This window comes from Haliotis asinina, chromosome 9, assembly GCF_037392515.1.
Source record: "Haliotis asinina isolate JCU_RB_2024 chromosome 9, JCU_Hal_asi_v2, whole genome shotgun sequence".
Taxonomy (NCBI): domain Eukaryota; kingdom Metazoa; phylum Mollusca; class Gastropoda; order Lepetellida; family Haliotidae; genus Haliotis; species Haliotis asinina.
Genome location: NC_090288.1, coordinates 11,667,590 through 11,691,239, shown reverse-complemented (window position 1 = coordinate 11,691,239; position 23,650 = coordinate 11,667,590). Strand labels below are relative to the sequence as shown.

Genomic DNA, 23,650 nt, shown 5'->3' with positions numbered 1-23,650 from the left:
AATTCTTCAAGTGTTTTTATTCAGACTTTATTTTGTAACATATATTACATTGTTCATTAAGTGCAAAGGATCAAGGCAACAAAATGTGTATTCATGGTACTGACACAAGCACCAAAATTCGAAAATTCAAGTTAGGCATCACAAGTTACATCTGATTGAACACCTGAAAGATACTTGAATATTTAAATCTGAGTATAGTTGGTGAATGTCAGCTCAAGTCTTGCCGGAATATGCAGAAGAAAGAGGACCATCACGTGACCCCTAAGTGAGCATCACTGCCAAATAAGGAATGACCAATCATGAAAGAGGAAGTTCAGAAACTGTACGAGCTGCAAGAAACTGGTTCTTGATCTTCACATCTTCAAGCAATCTCAATGCACATTCTTTTGACTTTGTCGAAGATCTGTCGTCCGTGTTCCTGAGAACACATGCCCGAATACACCATCCGTTCATCCACACATACGGCGAAGTACGCGGAGTCGGACATCCCCACCCACTGGTTCAAGCCGTCGGGAAGACCCTTGCAAACTGGGTAGGTCAAATAGCAGGGTCTGCAGTGAGCAGCCTCGCACTGGTTCCCGCGGTAGTCGCCTGTCAAAGAGATGGTGACTGATTTAGTGAGTGAGATAAGTTTAGTTTAGCGCTGCTTAAAACTTACGTGGGAGGAAATCCCGAAGTAATGCATGTCAAAGACGGTTACCATTTTACTATACCAAAGAAACACCAGGCGTCGATACAGACTACTGGTTTGTTAAGTCATAACTCTAAGGAAATCGAGTATTCTTTAAAAAATGAAGCATTGGAAAATCGTGTCAAACTCTCAGCTACAGGTTTTCAATGTCTAGGAAATCAGGTCGGAACCAAATAATGTGAATGAGTGAGGTTAGTTATCGGTTTTAGCAGTTCCATCAGGGCTGGGATACTAAAGTGAGTCAGGCACAGCCTAAATCTGTATCGTTAATACGTTTTGTATGATCGTGGACTGCAATAGAAGCCTGGCATCTCATGCCAATCGTGAGTGGTTTTATTATTATTATTATTATTATTATTATTATTACTCAGATTAGGACAACTAGGAGGATGGCACCTGGTGTGGCCAAATGGACAGTAATCATCTCAGACTGAGAAGAAATAGTTGAACTGGTTTTCCTACTCCAATTTGATTATACACGTATAATGTTCCCAGTCACACAATTGGTTAAGCCCGACACCTGCTTAAATGCGCTTATTGCGACTTTTCTTTGAACCACATGTATAAAAGTTTACGAAATACTCACACTGAGCTGTAGGTTCAAATCTGTCGCCGCAGTCGACCATGGTGTAGTGCTCACACTGTTTCGTAATGTCGTTGTAGAGTTGTGGGTAGGGACACTCCCTTAGATGTTCAGGCCAGAAGTACCCATGCTTTGAAGCGGAACAGTTGAAGTACTGGGCACAGTGAGACGGGTGGGGAATCAGGGCTGTAGACTCGGGGGGACAGCTTGCCTCTGTCTCCTTCTCTGTCTCGGTACCTGGCAAAGAACATATATTATTTGGAATAATTTAATTTAATTTAATTTAATTTAATTTAATTTAATAAGATGTTTCCTAAGATTTCAGGATATGGTCCACAGATTTTCAAATTTTCAAAGCAACTGACCGCAGAGGCTTCCTGAATAAGACTAAAATAAATCAAGACTGACGAGCAGCCAGTTTCCCAACAATTCCAATTTATACCTGTGTCGTTTTGTTTTTTGGTTGTTTGTTGTTTTTGTTTGTTTGTTTGTTTTTTTGGGTTTTTTGGTTAGTTTTTGTTTGGTTTGGGGGGGGGGGGGGTTGGGGGGTTGGTTTTTCTGTTTTTGGTTTTATTATTATTATTATTCGTGGGAAATAAACAACACACTTTCAACACTGGAATGACGAAACAACATTTGTATGTTTATAAGTAATTATTCCACAGAGTTGCTCTTTGACATGATGTTCCATTAACAAGAAGGTTTCAATGATCGAAATTGTTCTGACATAAGTCCTGCATGAACGAGTTTCAAATAGCTCCTGATTATAATTAGTGAGTGAGTGAGTGATTTTAAGCCCATTCAAGTAATATCACGGCTGAGGACACCAGAAATGGGTTTCACACATTATACCCATGTGAGGAATCGAACCTGGGCGAACACTTTAACCACTAAGCTACCCCACCGCCCCTCTGCAGTTGTCCAGGGTATCACGGCAATGGACGCCTGAAACGAGCATCCCACATTGGACCATATGGGGAATCGAATCCAGGCTTTAGGCGTGACGAGCTAACGCTGTGGCGTTCTGTTACACTACCACAGTCTGAATATAGAGTTTAATACTTACAGCTGTCGTAGATGGATCCCGGGGAGGCGCATGTTTGGGTCCAAGGATCGAACACGAGGTTTGAACACTCGTATTTGTACAAGTTATTATTTACACACAAATAATACACCGAGCAGTCATCGGGATCCTTTCTGTAATCCGGGCTGGTTGTAGATACACAGCTACCCACGGGTGTTGAGGCTGTTGCCATGGCCACCAGAAGGCAAGCGAGTGCAATTCGAAATACCATGATCAACTAGAAATTCAGAGGCACGATTTACTTGAACTCTCTTCCTGCAAAATACAGTTTTCTTGTATATGCCTCTGATCTGGATTAGAGCCCGAAGTGTATTTATATATATATTACTCAAATGAAACGCCCACAAGACATAAAGATATCTGAATGTTTTAGCGCCATCGCCTTAGAAAATTTTGCTTTCGAATCCAACAACTGATTGGCTAAGCGACGGGCCCGCTATCATGAATTGACGTCACGTGCGCCACCTTGTGATAAATCAGCGCAGTAGTTGCCTCCTTTTCGCACGTCACGTCAGCGATTCTCAAGAGATTTTAAAAAAAGATCTTATCTCTGAAGTGGCATATTTATTAGAGCGACATTATCAACATACATGCTGTTACTAACGTTGTTGTAGAGGGTTTCACTAACTGTTTACAGTGCTTTTCTTCGTCCTTTTTCTTTTGTTTTATATTTTTATTTATTTAATAGTTAATTTTGGGACAATATTTGTCCATGTAATTTTCATGATCGATAAGATCGACAAATGCCACTTTTGTAGTGAGTTTTACGCCGTACTAAGCATTACCAGTATTCTATTCTATATGGACGCGGTCTGTAAATAATTGCGTCAGAGAATCCAGTGATCAACATTATGAGCATTGCTCTACATAACATATGATGACATGTGTCAACAAAGCTGACCACCCGATCCCGTTAGTCGTCTCTTACGACAAGCATGGGCCAAAGAAGATCAGTTCTAACTCGGATCTTCACGGGTGCAACGTTTGTAGCCGTAGAAGCAATTTCTGTAAGACCAGATGAGCCTGTCTTTAAGCTGATGGAAATTGAATGCAGAGTTTACGTGAGAATGGTGGAAGTGAAAATTACAATATAAGGTCAAACGTTAATCAGCAGTTTTCATTGGAAGTGTGAGACTGCCGAGACAAAACGATACCAAAACGCAACATCGCCTGTTTGCAGTTGGAAGCAAAGGCCACAGAGCCATTGGTCGTGGAATCGGTTTGTAATTGCAAGATGGACTTGTATGTGTTTTGTTAGGAGTATTTTATGAAATTTGAAACCATCGACAATGCACGTTAATAATGGAGACTAGAGCACCCTATATCGATTATTGGCTACCCACCGTGATTCAAGAGCGTCCAGGGTCGGTACATCCGGGTCTTTCATCTGCATCACTGATATGCTACTGATAATGAAACCAAGATGGCAGTCTGGTTCAAGAAAAGTATCGGACAAAGCAATCAGATACATTCTGAAAGGGGTAAGAATTACAAGGGGTCCAGGAAACTGGCATGTGTTCCTGAGGCGTTTGCATCGACGGCAACTACTGCAATGCAACAGAATGGTCGGTTAAGAGGCGTCTCGTAGAATGTCTACAAAATAGTGAAAAGAACGGCATTCAACATTTGCTAATATACGTTTCTTTCTAGTTGTTTTCATATAATGAAAATGCCGATCAAACTCTTACCATATGGGGATCATAATGAATGGTGTTGAAGCATTTCCCAAAAAGCCCAAACTATAAAAGAGGAAACAGAATTGACCATTCTGTCACATAAAGACCATTCTGTCCAGGGACGTGTTACCGTGTTACCCAAAGTCTGGTTTCCCCACATAAAATGTGTGTTGTTGTGCTCAGTAACAAAGGTTCGTATCGCATAACTGTTATGTGAAAGCATCACTTGATCAATGGACGTTTATACAAGCCTGCTCCCACGCCAGACATATGTACCTGTTGGTGTCTGGGAAATTGACGTCTGATGGGAGGACGTACCCTCAGACGTTGCAGCCTTCTCCTGATGGCAACGTTTGTTATTCATGTTTTTCACATCACCCGATTGAAATTTGTTTTGTTTCTCTTTCTGCCGAATCGAACTCAGGATCTATCATATGCTTCTTCAATTGTCTCCTTTCTGTTTCAGTCCTGGGATGAAGACTGTCGTGTGCACATACCTTGGTATGCCCAAGGTACAGCTTGTTCAACTTGACCTGAGCTACATATGCATGTCCCGGCAGGTCAGTTAGCACAAACGGCAGGTCGCGTGAACTTCATTAGAGAATGTTAAACGGAGACCTTGTCTCGGCTGTTCGGACATGCTCACAATCAACTGACAGTGGTTCACCCCTTCACAATAATAGACCCAACCAGTTGTGACATGGTCACATGAATTAGTATCCACTTGATCTGGTCAAGCTGGACACACCGTATTAACATTCATTTATTATACACTATCAGATTACAGATTTATTAATTTATTCTAGTTGTCAGATGTGATTAAATGGCATCAGATGGTCAGACTCACTGACCAGATAGACACAAGTCATCATAGAGTCAATCGTTTAATCAATCACTGGATTGTCAGGACCAGACTCGACTGTTTACAGGATGACGGCAAGTAGCTTGAATATTGCTGAGGGTAAATAAACATTACTGCTACTAAAAATTTAATGTATACCTGTTTTGGCATTTTGATTTCACTCTTCTCAACGGGTTGATGTCTCCTTGTGGAGGATTGATTACTGTTTGAAGAGATGTTGTATTTTTAGTCAAGCGATAATGTTTCACTTGAGGAGAGGCCGTGTTCATATTTCAGTGACGTCAAAACTCAATAAAATACATGGTTTGGAAAAAGTCCCCTTTTTCGCTGAATCAAGCATTATGCATTTGTGAGTGGACATGTGTTGCTCGTTATTGATTTTATTAGGATATCCAATAAAACAAATCTCATTTATGATTATTAAACCCTTTCCAGAAATACAATTGAAAATATAAGGTGAACTTCTAGGAATAATTACGTCTGAACATCTATGTTTTTCTCCTTCTTTTAGTTGTACCAAAGAGGTTTGGTTCCTTAAAATAAATTAGCAAAAACAAAAACAGCCATACAATATATGAGTACTTCGGTGATAGTAAGTACCACTGAAATCAAACAGGAATAGAGTTATCGTTGGCAACGTACTTTTCGCGATTCGGTTCGAAAAATATTTTTCAGGTCAAAATTTATCATCGCCACAATCAAAAGTATATACCTACTTCTTCTCTGGGTTGTGCTCCGACTTTTCAAACCCCATGGTAAACAATTACTCACGTGAAATATTTTTATTCAACATTTTAAGCACAACCCATGGTGTATCAGACCATTCTTTGCCTCCATTCCCCCTTCCACCTACCGGGTCAACGGAGTGAAGGAACAGGAGGGTAGTATTCTATATGGAATACTTACAGTTACCTGCCCTGCTTCAGTCACCCATTACGTCAGAAGTGTTTTTATATAGAATAAATGTTACGAAAATTCTAAAAATAGCGACGACAGATAAGACAAATAAATTCCAACGGGATGATGATAAAATTAGGCAATATGGTATTTCTTTTTAACATATGTTTATTCTTGTTCCATCACTCCGTTCAACCGGAAGCTGGCAGGGGTAATGGAGGCGAAGCACGATCTGAATACCACGAGTGGCGCTTAAAATGTTGAATAAAACATGTTTCACGTGAGCAATTACTGAACATTGGGTACGAAATGTGAGAGCACAGCCAAGTGAGGAAATGGGAGTGCACCTTTGATGGTGGCGATATTTTATTTTCACATGAAAAATAGTTTTCGATCCGAAGCGAGGAAAGTACGTTGCCAACCTTTGTTCGCTTCGCTCGAATATAAGAAGTCTTGTCATGTTCTCTATGCTGCGCAACCCCATTTGCGCTACATACAGTTTGCCTGCGTTCTGATGTCCCTACACCAATATGAAATCGCTAAGCGGCTTGACCCGGAATAACACGAGTTGGTCACGATTGGCCGAACACTAAACAGTGGCCGCAGTCTGATTGGTTAAATCCCTTCAAACGTCTCTTGGACGGTCATGGATCGCTCAGAGGTTAGCTGACGCGACCTTCTACTAGGTCTTGGTTAGACTCTGTCGGTATAGCAGTGAAACGAATAAAACTCTAAGTTTATTTAGACTGTTGGTTTATCCCGCTTTTAGAAATATGCCACCAACATCCTGGTGTATGATGCCCGAATGTTGAAAATCGAACCCGAATTTACGGCGTGACGAGTGAACATTCTAACCAGAAGACTGAAAATTGAGGGGGCATTCCACTTTGGGGTGATATAATTTAGGAACCAAGTTGTATGAATGTACAGAAAAAGATTATTCCATTGTGTTATGAATTTCTTGGAAAACACGCCAATTTGTGCAAATGTTGTAACATGTGGGTGTGAATATAGATGTTGATTGAATGAAGAGTAAAGACAAGGAGATAATTGTGACACGAAATCCTCACATTTCACAGTCAGTAATAAACAGCTTACAATCATGACACCGATAGACAAATAACGACAGATGTCTTCTAGATGATCAACAGGCACAAGACCACTAAAGGTCCTGGGTAGAATAGGCCTTCAGCAACCCTGGCGTGCTACGAGTATAAAAGGCGACTATACTTGTTGTAAGTGCCTGTTGTAGTCAGACTCGCAGACTTGGTTGACACATGTCATCGGTTTCGAATTGCGCAGATCGATGCTCTTGTTGTTGCTCACTGGGTTATTTGGTTCAGTCTTGAATATTTACAGATAGCCGCCATATAGCTGGAATAGCGCTGAGTGCGGTGCAAAACTAAACTCACTCACTCCCTCAGCAGGCACAACAGGCCCAAAGAGCAATGGTTCATTCACATGTCAAGTATATAGTGATGTGCACATGCATTCCAGATTGGCAAACATGTATAGTTATATATAATTACGTAGGTAACTTTCTTGTTAGATATCATGACAAATAAGTAATCATTGTTCCATTAGTGATAAAATGAAAGATTTACAAACTTTACGCCGGACGGTTCCAAGTACAAATTATTGTAATTTATCTCATCTCTACTATTTTTGTAAAATGTCCATCAAGAAATGACATTTGTGGAAATATTATTTTTTTCAAATTATATTATTATAAGATATACACGCATGAAAGAATGATGCCTTTGTTTCATTACATTTTATTTTTAAATCAGACATCCTTGCACCTTTCTTTAAATACAATTAATGGACAATAATACATAGGAATGATATTCTTAATTTTCTAAATAATACTGGTTTTGAGAGCTTTCCTTGCTTAGTTTTAATGAATGAGTGAGTTTAGTTTTACGCCGCACTTAGCAATATTCCGGCTATATGGCGGCGGTCTCTAAATAATCGAGTCTGGATCAGACAATCCAGTGATCAACAACATGAGCATCGATCTGCGCAATTGGGAACCGATGACATGTGTCAACCAAGTCAGCGAGCCTGACCACCCGATCCCGTTAGTCGCGTCTTACAACAAGCAGTGTCGCCTTTTATGGCAAGCATGGGTTGCTGAAGACCTATTCTACCCCGGAACTTCACGGGTCCAATGTGAATTGACCCACTTACAGAAACTTTTTTCCCGAGTACGAAAATAAGCAGTGACCCTTATATGACCCGTGTGAATCCTTGTAGAAAGTACGTGAAACAAATCTGACTTTCATCATGGCCGACAACGAGAACTCAAGTTGCATAACACAAGGATGGTACGTGATCGAGAATTAATTCAGATAATTCGCCTATTTGAGAGATGCTATGAACGTACTGCGTTTAGTTCCCCTCGCTTCGCGTTATACTCCAGGACAGCAGAAATTGACTTTCCTAATTATGACCATGAGGAATCCAGGCTTTAGGCGTGACGAGCGAACGAAGGCCTATTCTACCCCGGGACCTTCATGGGTCTTCGCAAGCTTTAGATCACACTAACCATGAAGAGCATAGTAAGTCCATATATTTATAATGTGATACAACTTCAATGTCTGAGTTTTCAAAGACCAACTTTTTGACTTTTGTAGATATCAGTTTCCAAAAACTATTAGTTTTGTCATTACCTCAAGGAATAATCTGGCCTTTTTGAAAGAGCTCTGGAGAGCAATTGTATAATCATCAATCAAAGTGCTACACTATCTTCAAATAACAACAAAATTATTCCATTCGATCCCAAGGCCATTCCTTTCGTGTACAAATCTATTTATATTTTTGTAAATTCCGTAGAAAAGACCTGGGCTCAACATTCAACATTGTATGACCCACTTCATTAAGAACGCCTGTTTGCATATTTTGGTCAATATGCATCTAGTATCTGGTATCTGGTTTGATATTTTGAGTATAATAGAATATTTTACCTTGTGCACCTTTGCTATAAAGAATATACGCTAACTTATTTATATCAACCTTTTTAAAAACTTCATTACAGAGAAATGATAATGTGATGAGTGAGTGAGATATAGGTTTTGTTTTCAGTCCACTTTAAGCAATATTCCAGCAATATCACCAGAAATAAGACTGAAGTTAAAGACTGGCCAAAAATAAGAGGACAGGTCTTCTATAGCTTAGTTGCGAAAATGTTGAATATATTTTTTTTACAATGGGGTCATTATTACTTTGATCCAGTCTTCTGGAAAATTGCAAGAATCAAACATTAAAGGTAGGTTTACACAAGGCAGAGTGTTACAAGAGATGAACTAAGCTTATACATCAGTCATCAGTAAAAGTTAAAAGTTCAATCAGCGGTTTATACCCTTGATATACACTCTCCCCTCTCATGTCGCAGACGTGTTCAGTGTATGCATGTATGTGTGTGTAGGCGTGCGTGAGTACGTTAGCGTACAACCTTGTGCAATTAGATTTTTAGGTCAATATATTTTGCTCAAATTTTGTTTAAGTGTGTTGTGAGTTGACAGTGGTCTCTGTGAGCATGTGTGCCACGTGCTTGATGCATGTTTGCAATTTATGACTCATTGTGAAGTTGGTCAATTGCATGGATGCTGTTTATGACGTACTATGGAGTATCGAAAGAAGGGATGCTGTTTACGACGTTTTGTGCAGCTGATCCCAAGTGCGTATACAATATTTATGACGCACTAAATCGGTTCCAAGTTATTGTATTGTCAAAAGTACATATCTTGTTCTTTATGACATATACCATTGAACCATTTATCTCAAAGTAATAACAGGATATCCGTGTGGTGACAGGATCCGACTGAGGCTCAAGGACAGAATCCAACGAAAATACTGATCACCACTGTTATCCGGCTCGACCCATGAAGATCCGGGTTAGAACTGATCTTCAGTGAGCGAGTGTGTGATTGAGTGAGTTGGGGTTTTTAGCCGCAAATTTGCAATATTCCAGCAATATCACGCCGGGGAACACGAGCGAGCGCCTTAACCGCTAGGCCACCCCGCCGCCCTGATCTTTGGTAACCCGGTAACATCTTCTTGTCGTAAGGCGACTAACGGGATCGGGTGGTCAGACTCGCTGACTTGGTTGACACATGTGATCGGTACATGTGACCAATTGCGTAGATCAAGGCTCTTGCTGTTGATCACTGAATTGACTGGTGCAGCTTTGATTATTTACAGCCCTCCGTCATATATCTGGAATATTGTTGGGTGCGGCATAAAACTGGATTCACTCACTCACTCACCGACTTGCAGCTACAAAGGTCGTTGCGTTTGCACATTATACCAATTAACGAGCATGTAGGTGCATGACTAAATGAAAATGTGAATTTGAAATTATAGTAATATAAAAAAATGTTTTTCTCAATATGGCCTGACTGTTGCAAAAGTTTGAAGTATGTACGAAGACATTTTAAAAACCAAACAATTTCAACACTTAGTTAAACACTGTATCTCTGGTAACAACGGGTGTGTATTTCATGTCTCTCTTACAAACATGCCATTTCAAAGATATGATCTGTCATTGATATGATAAAATATATTCCACCCTCTCGTCTCCATAGCCAATAGCTGATGTGATGTTTGATAAGGAGGCAGTTACTTCTCTGATTTATCACCAGGTGGCGCACGTGACGTCACATCATGCAAATGAGCTCTCCGCTTAGTCAATCAGATGTCAGATGTGAAAACAGATCTTTTATGGAGATGACGTCACTAAAACAACCCAGAATGACACAAAGCTAGAATGGACGTTTGAATGGTTGGTGAAAGGTATAAATACGCTGATATCCCCCACTCGGATCAGAATTCACCCAGATCAGAAGTATACTCAACAATACTGTACGAAAGAGTTTGATCTCTTAAATTATTGACCAGTCAGGTGAATTCGTGTCGCTGAATTTCATCATGGCATTGGGTGTTGTACTCGGTTGCCTCCTGGTGGCCATGGCAACTGCGGTTTCAGTGGGTAAGTAGCAGTTCTAATTAGATAATAGCACCTGTTTTTAACTCTGTTTTCCTAACGGTGTTCCAAGGAATACCAGCAAAATAGCGGAAACCCTTGTCAACAGCAATATATGCACCCACGACTTCTTCACATTCACGGATCCGTGAAGGTTCTGGGTAGAACAGACCCGTGAAGGTCCCGGGGTAGAATAGGCCTTCAGCAACCCATGCTTGCCATAAAAGGCGACTCAGCTTGTCGTAAGAGGCGACTAACGGGATCGGGTGGTCAGGCTCGCTGACTTGGTTGACGCGTGTCATCGGTTCCCAATTGCGCAGATCGATGCTCATGTTGTTGATCACTGGATTGTCTGGTCCAGACTCGATTATTTACAGACCGCCGCCATATAGCTGGAATATTGCTTAGTGCGGCGTAAAGCTAAGTTCACTCACTCACTCACATTCACGCGCCTTTGACCCATTTAGATTGGAAGGCAACTTACGTTATTAGAAGATTAAAATGATTATGAATATTTGATCGATAACCACAACCATAATTCGCCAGGTACCATGGAGAACGAAGCCGTCAACTGTCTGCCGGAATCGACCGAGTTGATTCCCCACCCCACCCACTGCGCCCAGTACTACAACTGCTCCGCAGGGAAACAGTCGTACTACTGGCCTGAACATCTGATGGAGTGTCACTACCCCCAGGTCTGGAACGTCATCACAAAGCAATGCGAACACTACACTATGGTCGACTGCGCAGAGAGGGAGGAACCCAACGGCCATTGTGAGTATTCACATTAACACCATTCTTTAATCTGGCTCCCATTTCTCGAAATAAATCTAAGGTTTTACTCAAAATTACATTCAAACTGAGTTTTACAATTTGAAACAGCTGAATCTTTAACTTAACGTTTTAACCCTTTTCGACTTAAAACAAATGTGTCTCTGCATACTATCAAACCAGGAACTAGGAAAACCAAACCAGTTTCAACAGTTTACCAGTGTGTGGAGCTTGTTGTCAAGATTTGGTCTTAGCACGTGTAACCATCCACCAAAGTTGTTGGCGATCATATTGTATCGTCCTCTATAGTTACACTGCTTTAAATTTAATTACTAGTTTTAAATATCTGCCTGTGATAATCTAGTTGTTTTACTGTCCTTTGTTGACAGGTTTTTATAATGTTGATATATTCTATTTCTATGTCAATTATGTTGTCGTCACGATATGGCTGAAATATTGCGACGTTAAATATGAGACGTTAAATATTTACTCACTCACTCACCAAAGTGGGCAAGCATGTACGACATATGTGACCTCAGTAGTTCCACCGCGCCACACCTACATGGCTGAACGGGGCGGTAGAGTAACCTAGTGGCTAAAACGTTCGTCCGTCACATCGAAGACGCCTACCCCCCCCCCCCCCCCCCCCTTACCCTCCCGTCCCTGTGATAGTGCGAAAAATTGCCCAAAGCGGCGTAAAACCAAACTCAACCACTACCATCACTAAAATAAAGTCACTCACTCATTATCTCACCCTTTCTCTCTTACTGACAGGTGACTACCGACGACATCAGTGTGATCGCGCTCATTGCAGACCCTGCTATTTGACCTACCCAAGTTGCAAGGGTCTTCCCGACGGCTTGAACGAATGGGTGGGAATGTCTAACTCCCCCTACTTTGCCGTGTGTGTTGGCGAGAGGATGGTGTATTCGGGCATGTGTTCGCAAGAATACGGATCACACATCTACGACAAACTCAAGAGGACGTGCATTGAGCCGACTGCTTGAAGACGTGAAGATCACGGACCTTCTCAATTTCTTGCACTTTCCACGGTTTCTGGACTTCCTCCTTTCCTTCCCGCAAAGATGAATCTAATCTTTGATGTGAATTCAATGTATGCTGAAGTTTGTATTTTGAAAGCACGATTGTCTGAATAAATATTTCCAACGAATATTATTTTCTTCAATGTTTGTCAAGCTTCAAACTTGTAGTTTGTTAGCTTGGTTATAAAGTGTGAGTGAGTGAGTGAGTTAATTTTTAAGGTCACATCGGCAATTTCTCAATTTCGCACAGCCAAACAAATACATACAGCCACATAAACACACACAAGCAAAGACAGCTACAGACACAGACAAAAACAAACACAGTCACACAAACGCAAGCAGACACGCAGTGTCAAACACACACAGCCATGCAGTCAAACACAGCCACAGCCACAGCCACAGCCACAAATACAAGCAGTCAAAAAAAAACACACACAGAGATACAGACACACAAACAAAGCCGTACAAATATACTACAGTCACGTACACACATAGCCACACCAACACACGCAGGCACACTCATAGTCACACAAATACACACAGGCACTCACAGACGCACAAAACCACACAAACGCTCACAGTCACCCAAATACGCTCATCCACAGAAGCACAGCCACACAAATACACACGCACTCACAGACACATTAATGCACAGTCACACACACCCACAAGCACCCACACAAAATGAACCAAATGACACCCCATTTGGGCAGCACTGTACAACAGGCGCTGCAGGTGTCATGATTATACACAGACTTACACTACGGCTAGGTGACAGAGGCAGCCAGTAACCTTACCTTTTTCTCTCCGAGAAAGGAATTCTCACTTTCGGCCTGAGCTAACATCTCAAGACAGTATAACTTCAGAGTGCCACATATTTGTTTAGTAGGGGAGACCTGCAAGGATGGTAATGAAGATGTATGTGTAAGAGCCGGGGGCGGTACAAACACTGTCGCATATACGGATTAAGTTTGGAATGTGCATTAATTAAGTACAGTAGGGAAGACAACAGGGTTCCTACGGATACATATACGCTTCGGATTCTAAAACGCTAATGCCTCTAGTGCCTTTTTAGGTTAATCATGTAATATTCAGAATATTAAACTTATCATCTATAAGGTATAAATCATAGAGATTTGGAAGTATTATCAACTATTCTTAATAAAAAGAAAAAAAGAAAGCCTAAAAAAATGAAATGAAAATGTTTAGAGTTCATTTTACATATTTCATCTGATGGATTTTCAGGTGTTCATGACACGTAATGACAGTACTGTTATATATTGTCACAAGACACGTACGCTTGCAGTGTGCTATTAAGCTGCTCAGTGAATCTCTTCGTTATTCTTGCAACGTCTTCGTCAGTTGCTTCAGTGTCTTTGACGTATGTTGACGTTGATCTTCACGTCTCTCTGGATCTTCCAAAAGATGCTCTATCGCCTTTAGAGTCAGATATGGCAAGACATTGGCATTTAAATTGTGAAGGACGTCAACAGTAAAGATAAGTATGTAAAATATCATTTTCACGGTGAAACTGTTCTCTCTGTCGATTAATTATCGGGGGGGGGGGGGGGGGGGCATGACGCTGTAGAAGTTGGTTGATGAACCGATTTGCTGTCAGATTCCTCGGATCCAGAGCCATGTCCAATCTCCATGTATACACATGGATATGACCCTCCACAATATCCAAATCTCGTGGAAAGAAATAGTTAAACGCAATTCTGTTCATAACTTTCAGTGTTTCAGAGTGAGTGAGTGGGTGAGTGAGTGAGTGAGTGAGTTTTCAGTATCAGTATTTTGGGTTTGGGCAATATCAGGATGTGGAACACCAGAAATAGGCTCCACACACTGTGTCCATGTTGGGAATCGAATCCTGGCATGACACTTTAACCACTCAGTCGCTCCACCGTCTCTCGGTGTTTCAAAGTCTGTACCTGTACAGTGTTGCTCCATCGCATATGGTGTCGGCGATGTAAACGTCTCGATGCCACTTTCTTGGTCTAATCCCCATGATTACTGACTGGAGTCAGATAACTCCTCGATCCATGATCGTGTCCGGTTTTTTTTTTTGGTTTTTTTTCTTTCTATGGCAGCAGCATTCAGCATTTGAAAGCCCCGGATGGAGCTATCTCCTGCAGGGGAGGTGACTCTTGGTCTTCAACTTCCAGGGCGATCTTGGGTTGAATTGAGGTAAAGAATATTGTGTCCTGGCCATGGTGCCAGTTGAAATTACATGCCACTGAAGGCTGGAACTCTCCAGCCTCAAGATGTCCTGTGGCAAAGGTGCGACTGGAGACATTCAGTCTGGACAGCTTATGTTTGATCAGAAAAGCAAGAGTATATGGATGTCAACTTCCTTATTATGAACAACACGACGTTCTTGAGATGGAGGAGCAAGCTCACACTCCGAAACGTCGTGTTATTCACAATAAAGAAGTTGACATCCATAAATCTTGCGTGTGTTTTGCTCACTAACTTGAGCCTTTAACCAATCGGTAAGGTGATCTACAACAAGCCCAAAGTCAGCTTCGTCGCTTATTCATCACCAGGCGGCGCTCTCGGTGTCACACCAGGAATATCCAACCAGGTGTCAGATTAGACAAACAGGAACTTTCACGGCGGTGACGTCACTACAAAAACACGCCTAGAAACATCTATATACATAGTGGGAGTTCCAGACCGACATAGGTATAAATGCGCGTTTAGCTCTCATCTCGGCCACAATTCACAGACATACACGGGAAATGGGTTTGAATTTACGAAGCTCTCGTACAACTGTATGATACTGTCCCAAATCTATCTTTCGTCATGGTATTTCGAATTGTACTCGCATGTTTAGTTGTAGCCATGGCAACAGCTTCAACACCCGTGGGTAGCTGTGTGGCTACAACCAGCCCGGATTACAGAGCGGATCCCGATGACTGCTCGGTGTATTATTTGTGCGTAAATAATAACTTGTACAAATACGACTGTTCAAACCTTGTGTTCGATCCTTGGACCCAAACATGCGCCTCCCCAGGATCCATCTACGACAGCTGTAAGTATTAAACTCTAAATTCAGACTGTGGAAGGGTAGCCAAGTGGTTACAGCGTTCGCTCGTCACGCCTAAAGCCTGGATTCGATTCTCCCCATGGTCTAATTAGGAAAACCAATTTCTGCTGTGGTGGAATATAACGCAAAGCGAGGGGAACTAAACGGAGTACGTTCATGGCATCTCTCAATCAGGCGAATCATTTGAATCGATTCTCATACCATCCTTGTGTTATGCAACTTGAGCTGTCGGCCATGATGAACGTCAGATGTTTCACGTACTTTCTACAAGGATTCACACGGGTCATATAAGGGTCAATGTTTATTTTCGTACTCGGAAATGTATATTTTTTTCTGTATGTGGGTCAATTCACATTGGACCCGTGAAGTTCCGGGGTAGAATAGGCCTTCAACAACCCATGCTTGCCATAAAAGGCGACTATGCTTGTCGAAAGAGGCGACTAAAGGCATCGGGTGGTCAGGCTCGCTGCCTTGGTTGACACATGTCATCGGTTCCCAGTTGCGCAGGGAGATGCTCATGCTGTTGATGAGTGGATTGTCTGGTCCAGACTCGATTATTTACAGACCGCCACCATATAGTTGGAATATTGCGGAGTAAACCTAAACACACTCACTCAGTTCACATTGTACATGCGTCTCCATAAAAATCACCATCACTACCCAAATTATGAGCGGTCCCTCAAGCCCTTATATCATGCCGCACTTAAATTCCAGGTACCGAGACAGAGAAGGAGACAGAGGCAAGCTGTCCCCCCGAGTCTACAGCCCTGATTCCCCACCCCTCCCATTGTGCCCAGTACTTCAACTGTTCCGCGTCCAAGCAGAGGTATTCCTGGCCTGAGCATCTGAGGGAGTGTCCCCACCCACAACTTTACAACGTCAACACGAAACAGTGTGAGCACTACACCATGGTCGACTGCGGCGACATATTTGAACCTACAGCTCATTGTGAGTATATCATGAACCGTTACGTTTGAAGGGAAACCGTTGCCCTCTTTAAATCGGGTCAAAATGTGAACACTTAAGACATAATAACATACCCCCCACATACTATATATGGGATCACACTGTCTTAGTAACGTACAGATTTTAGTATTTTTGTTGTGTTGAATCCCATCCGGGATTCGAATCCACACCCTCAGAGACAGACACCCAATCGCCAGCACACAAAGTCGCTGGGAATGAAGGACTTAGGCGGCTGACTTTGTGTGCCTGAGCCTGAAGGTGTGGGTTCGAATCCCTGATGGGACCCAACTCAACAAAAGCTCTAGAAGCCACATACTTTACTAAGCAAGTGTAATGATTATCCCAAATGTAACATAAGTTACATTTATCGACTTTCTAAATGGCTCTGTGTAATCATTTAAGACTTGGTCGGCTTTAAACTATAATGTGTGACTGGGTACATTATGTAATCAGACGGGGATCAAGAAAACCAGTTTATTCCCCTCTCCTCAGCATGGAAGCCCTCTGTTGAAATAAGGCGCCACCCTCCAATTGTCAGATTCTTGGGGCATCATATGCATGATTTATCGTTATGTTGTCATGAGACGCTTGACTTCTATTCTTAGTGACCATACGTGATATTGTTACCGATCCGGACTGGGGTTGTGCCTGACTCGCAACAATGGCTGAAAACACAGCAAACGCCACTATCACATTAACTGTTTCCGACATGATTTATTATGCTGCCCAGTAACGAGTTCATTTCACAGAATACTCGATTTCCTCACTGTTATAACACAACAAGCCATTGATTTGGGGTGATTTGTGGTGTTACATATATTTGGTACGTGGTCAGCTTCTAAGGCATGCATTACTCCGGGGTTCCCTCCCAGGCCAAGTGTACACGCCTTGATACATCTTAATTTACAAACCAGCGTTAAACTCCTTCACTCACTCACCCACTCTATTTCTCCACGACAGGCGACTACCGTCAATATCAGTGTCAACGCGCTCATTGCAGACCCTGCTATTTGACCTATCCTGTTTGCAAAGGTCTTCCCGATGGCTTGAACGAATGGGTAGGGATGTATGATCCGGCCTACTTTGCCGTGTGCATCAACGAACGTATGGTGTATTCGGGGAAATGTTCACAGGAGTACGGACCACAGACTTTCGACAAAGTCAAGAGGATGTGCGTTGAACTCCTCGATTGAAAGCATGATGATCAAGAACCATCTCGATGATCAAGAACCATCTCGATGATCAAGAACCATCTCGATGATCAAGAACCATTTCGATTCCTTTTTTTTGGAACCATTTCTGAAGCTATGTTTCCATGGCAATATTGTACTATAAGCCTGTGGCTTTTGTTTATTGATTAAAAGATTGAAGATTCGACTGGCTATTCCTTATTTGGCAGTTACACTCACATCAAACTCACGTGATGGTTAACGTTTGCTCTGCGTTCTTAATCTGCAATCGCTCTACTTTAAGTATTAACCAAATATAGGATATTTTACGATTCTAGATGAACTGGCCGTCAGTGTTACTTCAGCATGTCTTGAATATTGTAACTTGTGCAAATGTTTGTATAAATATATTTCTGTACCGATTATTTCTTTTCTCCGCGTAGTGTATTCTCCATTGAAGTCTTTCCTAGCGTACAACCGCACTCTGCACATAAATACAGAGCTACACAGACACAGTCACACTAACACATATACAGAAAGACAAAAACACCAAACAGAAAAACAGGTTTACATTGACAATAAAGACTCAGAGAGAGTGTTCAGACAACAGATGAGAAAAGCTGAGCGACAATGGAACAGTGGGGAATATGTTGAAAGTAACGCAGCTAGTGAGGTTGATAATGCCAAGTTATACTGAACTGTTAAGAAACTGTGGAATCCGGGAAGGGACATTGTCACGTTGTGACGTGGTGGTGTTTCTGTGGTAGTGTTCTATCTCGACTTCAAGGAGCTTATGTTCTCCACTTTAAAAAGCTACATGTACAGAACCACACAAACACATACAGACACACAAACATACATACGGAGCCACACAAACACATACAGACACAAAAACATACATACGGAGCCACACAAACACATATAGACACACAAACATACATCCGCAGCCACACAAACACACAGTCACACAAACATACATACAGAACCACACAAACACATACAGACACACAAACACATACGGAACCACACAAACACATATAGACACACAAACATACATCCGGAACCACACAAACACACAGTCACACAAACATACATACAGAACCACACAAACACACACAGACACACAAACACACATACGGAACCACACAAACACACAGTCACACAAACATACATAAAGGGTCACACAAACACACACAGCCACACAAACATATATACAGAACTGCATAAACACACACAGCCACACAAGAATATATACAGAGCCACGCAAACATACATACAGAGTAACACAAATGCAGACACTGAAACCCACACAAACCCACACGATATGACTTCTCATTTGGGAAGCACTGTATAGGGGATTGTAGTCTGTAGACAGACACAGCCAAACAGAAGGCCTGTTACCTGACCATGTTTCCACTGTCAGCCTGATCTAATATCTTCAGTATAACTAAATATTTATTGTGTGGGCGGACCCGAGAGGATGCTAATTTATACGTAACAGACTACATGCATGAAAACCGGAGCTTGTACAAACACTGTCGCACATGTTTACTGTTACTTGTTTTGGTATTTCGTACTGTAGTAAAAACGAAAGGGTTCCATTTTCGTTTTTACTTGCGCATAAATTTGGGATTTTAAAACACAAATACCGTTATCGTTTTAAACGTCACCTTGTTTAGTTAATAAGGTAATTAATCATAATATTTGATCAGTCAATTAAAGTTGTGAATAATACAGATTGAGAAATATTATTAATTATTTTCTCTGTAAAAAGAAGGGCTAACGTTGACAAAAAATAATTGAATATTTATAATGATGATTTAAATTTAGATATTCAAATCTCGCTGACGAATCTGGCAAACGCAATTCGGTTCATAACGTTTATCTGACCGACACGATGATTTATCTCGGCGTGTTGGTTTTCAGCTGTTCTTGACACGTAATGACAGTACTGTTTGTATTTTGTCACAAGACACGTACGTTTGCAGTGTACTATTAAAGCGCTCTGCTATGAAACTCTTCTTGCAACGCGTTAGTTTGTTTCGTCAGTGTCTGTGACATATTTGACGTTGACCTTCACCTCTGTCTGACCTGGATATGTGGAAGGTCATGGCAAGACGTTAACCTTTGAATCGGACGGAATACTGCTAACCGTTGTTTTAGACCAAACTCACTAACTCGCAACACGAATTAATGAACATGCGACAAACATGATTCAATGAAAAACACTGTATTTCTTAAGTTTTAAACCTACTATTCGTCCCGCCGGAGACATGGGTTCGAATCTCTACATGGGTACACAGTGTGAATTTCCGATATCCAAGGTTGTGATATTGCAGGAATTTTGCTAAAATCGGCGTAAAAATCATGATAATTCTTTCAAACTGACTCGTTACATATAGGGACCCACATACAATTATCATTAGGGTAAAGTCTCAGCATTTATAAGAGCACTTTTGGTTTACTCCTGCTGAAAGGCGACTATGCTTGTAGTAAGAGACGACTAATGGGATCGGGTGGTCAGGTTCGATGGCTTGGTTGACACACGTCATCGGTTCCCAATTGCGCAGATCGATGCTCATACTGTTGATAGCTTTATTGTCTGGCCCAAACTCGATTATTTACAGACCGCGGCCATATAGGTGGAATATTGCTGAGTGGGGCGTGAAACTAAACTCACTCACTCCTGCTGTTAGGCGCAGTGTCTGAAGCCTATTTTTTGCTTTCCGAATCATGATGGTGCTGGAATAGTTACTAAAGCGACGAAAAACCAAAACTAACCAACTCGTCTCCCTAACCAATCGCTAATGTGATTTAAGACAAGCACAAGGTCAGTTTCGTCGCTTATCCATCACCAGGCGGCGCTCGCGGGGTCACACCAGGAATATCCAATCAGGTGTCAGATTAGACAAACAGAACCTTTGACAGGGATGGCATCATTACAAAAACCTGCCAAGAAACAATCTATATACATGGTGGGAGTGCCTGTCTGAAATAGGTACAGATACGCTTTTAGCTCTCACCTCTCTCACAATTCACAAATGTATACGATAAAACATTTTCTGCAGGGGCTTAAATCTACTGAGCTCTCGTATAACTGTATAATACAAAAGGTGTTGATTTTCAGATTACTTCATTTCTTGTAAAACCCTCTCCGTAGGTTTTACCACGGGTCAAGTTTGAAATTTCACATCAGGTTATATTTTACATTTTGTAAAACCCCTTGACGTGGTAAAACCTCTTGGACAGTTAATACAAGTCACAAGAATAAACATAACCTTTTTAATTTAATTGAAAAGTTAAACATGAGAAACCTTCGACGTTGAAGACTTTGTGGCAGTTGTAAAAGAGGCCATATTCTTCTTGAAGAAGATTCTTGAAACATCCAAATGACCATCTTCAACCTTACTGGCGATTTCAGAGAAAATATTTTTAAGTTGAATATGCTTCCTTTCGGATAAGGTTTTGTGTAACATTTCATTGTGAAATGCATTCTATTTGCCAGGGAGGCTAACTCGCTCTTATATTCACAGTTATAACATAACAAGCCAATTACTGGCGGTATCTCGTGTAACATTTATATGGTAACTGGTAGGTTTCTTAGACATGCATTACTTCGGGGTTCCCTCCCACGTCTAACCTTCACGCCTTGGTACGTCTTAATTAACTTTCAAACCTGCAATAACCCATACTCATTCACTCACTTTTTCTTTTTTTAATTCCGACTACCGTGTGAACCACTGCGAGACTATTCGCTGCCAACCTGCTATGTGACCTACTCATGTTGCAAGGGTCTTCCCGACGGCTTGAACGAGTGGTTGGGGATGAACATGCATGTATGTCCACGCCTTCTTTGTCGTATGTGTCAACGAACGTGTGGTTCATATTGGGCTATGTTCACGGGAGGGACAGATTTTTGACAAATTCAAGAGGACGTGCTTTAAGCGAACTGCTCGAAGACATGAAAATCCAGAAGATTCTCAATTTCTTGCACTTAGTACTGTTTCTGAAGCTACACTTTGATGACTGGCTATTCCTTATTTGCCAGCGATACTCGCGTCAAGCTAACACAATGGTTAATATCTGCTCTGCTTTTATAACCTGCATTCCTTCTAATTATTATTATCCAAGTATAGGATATTTTACTTTCTCTCCTCGATTACTATGACAACAGTGTATGTCAGATATTGCACTGTGTAAGTCTGTTTGACTAAATACAATTGTCCACCACTTATTGTTTGTCGGTGTCTGTTATTCATCGTTGTAGTGTTTCTGAGCGTTGTAATGAGAAACTTCGCTGAAAAGCGGCTTGAATTCTCATGGACAAAATATTTCCTTGTCTCCAGTGCGGTTCATTCACTCATTAACGTCACACTGGAATAGGCCCAATACTCGCCAATTCATCATTCAACCACTCGCTCAACCACTCACCCAACCACTCCTTCAGCCATACGCTGAACCACTCACTCTTGAGTAACACGGTGCCTCACAGTCCCTACCGCCATGACATGTCTATGTATGTATGAATGTATACATGTATACACACACGCGCGCACACACACGCACTGATAATGCCTCCGTGATGAGGTGTTAAACAACAATCAGTCAACACTCATTAATGCAACATCATACAACCATTGGAATCGCTCATAAAATTTCCCACTTTCCCCAAACAACAAAATATTTAAAAACTTGATTGGGAGACACAGAAACCACCACACCATGCTTTTGGTTTCCGTTTTCAAACAAGAGAAAGACCGATACGCAGGTAGGATCCGAGCGTTCCAGCATCATTGAGAATGGAAATCGGACGGGATTATATTGAAACAAAACTGGCAGCCAACACCATCAATGTATTCAATAATATTCCCTAGACATATCACCCACCGGCGGCGTAGCCTACTGGTCTGAGCGTTCGATCGTCACCCGCTCTACGTGGGTAGCGTGTGGAGCCCGTTTTGTTGACCCACCCACTATTCTGAAAGCGGGGTAAAACCACATTCACTCACCCATGTCTCCTGGATAGGGCTGTACAGTTGTAGGTAGGGGCATTCCTCTCCAAAGAGGTACGCGAACCCTCGGGGGCGTTGCACTTATAATACTGGGCACGTCGAACAGGGTGGGGCATCGGTGTCTCCGTCGTAGTCTTACGTCGATTGCGTCTAGAATGAACGCTGATGCTGAAACAGTAAGTAGGGCCAAGTTAAAGTGAGTGAGTATGGTTTTACATCGCCTTTAGCAATATAGAGACAACTGAAAGTGCACATGCTACACACATTGCATCCACGCAGGAAATCGAACCCGGATCTTCGGCGTGATGAGTGAACGCTTTAACTACTTGACTACCCAGCCGCCCCCTGATTAAAGACTTGTTTGTGAGAGGACAAATGTCCGCTCCACCACTGAAGCCGAACATCACAGACACACAGCATTCCACTAGAAGGTACTTATCCACTTTCCCTTCTTTTACCCCCCACCGAGCAACGCCCCTGGCCATGCCCAACTCTCATGACTGACTTGTGCCAGGGCCGGAGGTCTAACGCTTAAGCTACTCTCGCTGAAGAAACAGGTTTGAGGGTAAACACTCACTCACTCACTCTGTCGACGACCTCCTACGGTTCACTACCGTGTCTTCTGCACAGCACGGACAGTCACAACAAACAAAACCTACTGCAGCACACACGTCAACCAATACATGCAATAATAATGAAACCTAATTCACCTCACAGAACATACACAACACATACACAACACAACAAACACAACGCCCTCACTCAACACGACACAGAAATACAACACACATACACAACACAGCTCACAACACAACACAACACCACATCATTAAGAAAGAAAGTCCTACTAAAGAGAGTCCAGG

General features: G+C 41.8%; 3 protein-coding genes across 3 annotated transcripts; 2 read left to right on the top strand and 1 right to left on the bottom strand.

The window, feature by feature from the left end:
- Positions 1-2,724, bottom strand: LOC137296974 (uncharacterized). Its single transcript, XM_067828905.1, has 3 exons — positions 2,341-2,724; positions 1,278-1,511; positions 1-591 (listed from the first exon to the last, which is right to left on the bottom strand). Exons 1-3 carry the CDS (start codon positions 2,567-2,569, stop codon positions 362-364), a joined length of 693 nt encoding a protein of 230 aa, XP_067685006.1. The 5' UTR covers positions 2,570-2,724; the 3' UTR covers positions 1-361.
- A 7,820-nt stretch (positions 2,725-10,544) lies between these two features.
- On the top strand, positions 10,545-12,721 carry LOC137296977 (uncharacterized). The gene is made up of 3 exons (XM_067828910.1): positions 10,545-10,783; positions 11,324-11,551; positions 12,323-12,721. The coding sequence occupies exons 1-3, from the start codon at positions 10,723-10,725 to the stop codon at positions 12,553-12,555; spliced, it is 522 nt and encodes a 173-aa protein (XP_067685011.1). The 5' UTR covers positions 10,545-10,722; the 3' UTR covers positions 12,556-12,721.
- Positions 12,722-15,388: 2,667 nt separating this feature from the next.
- Positions 15,389-17,799, top strand: LOC137296578 (uncharacterized). Its single transcript, XM_067828381.1, has 3 exons — positions 15,389-15,625; positions 16,355-16,588; positions 17,567-17,799. The coding sequence occupies exons 1-3, from the start codon at positions 15,397-15,399 to the stop codon at positions 17,797-17,799; spliced, it is 696 nt and encodes a 231-aa protein (XP_067684482.1). The 5' UTR covers positions 15,389-15,396.
- The last annotated feature ends 5,851 nt before the right edge of the window (positions 17,800-23,650 follow it).

What these genes read in the sequence shown, in the direction of transcription:
- LOC137296977 (XM_067828910.1), top strand. Translation starts at nt 10,723, where the DNA reads ATGGCATTGGGTGTTGTACTCGGTTGCCTCCTGGTGGCCATGGCAACT. An exon ending in GGCAACTGCGGTTTCAGTGG is followed by an intron (nt 10,784 to 11,323) that starts GTAAGTAGCAGT and finishes ATAATTCGCCAG; the next exon opens with GTACCATGGAGAACGAAGCC. An exon ending in GGAGGAACCCAACGGCCATT is followed by an intron (nt 11,552 to 12,322) that starts GTGAGTATTCAC and finishes TCTTACTGACAG; the next exon opens with GTGACTACCGACGACATCAG.
- LOC137296974 (XM_067828905.1), bottom strand. Translation starts at nt 2,569, where the DNA reads ATGGTATTTCGAATTGCACTCGCTTGCCTTCTGGTGGCCATGGCAACA. An exon ending in GGGATCCATCTACGACAGCT is followed by an intron (nt 1,512 to 2,340) that starts GTAAGTATTAAA and finishes GTTCTTTGCCAG; the next exon opens with GTACCGAGACAGAGAAGGAG. An exon ending in ATTTGAACCTACAGCTCAGT is followed by an intron (nt 592 to 1,277) that starts GTGAGTATTTCG and finishes TCTCTTTGACAG; the next exon opens with GCGACTACCGCGGGAACCAG.
- LOC137296578 (XM_067828381.1), top strand. Translation starts at nt 15,397, where the DNA reads ATGGTATTTCGAATTGTACTCGCATGTTTAGTTGTAGCCATGGCAACA. An exon ending in AGGATCCATCTACGACAGCT is followed by an intron (nt 15,626 to 16,354) that starts GTAAGTATTAAA and finishes CTTAAATTCCAG; the next exon opens with GTACCGAGACAGAGAAGGAG. An exon ending in ATTTGAACCTACAGCTCATT is followed by an intron (nt 16,589 to 17,566) that starts GTGAGTATATCA and finishes TCTCCACGACAG; the next exon opens with GCGACTACCGTCAATATCAG.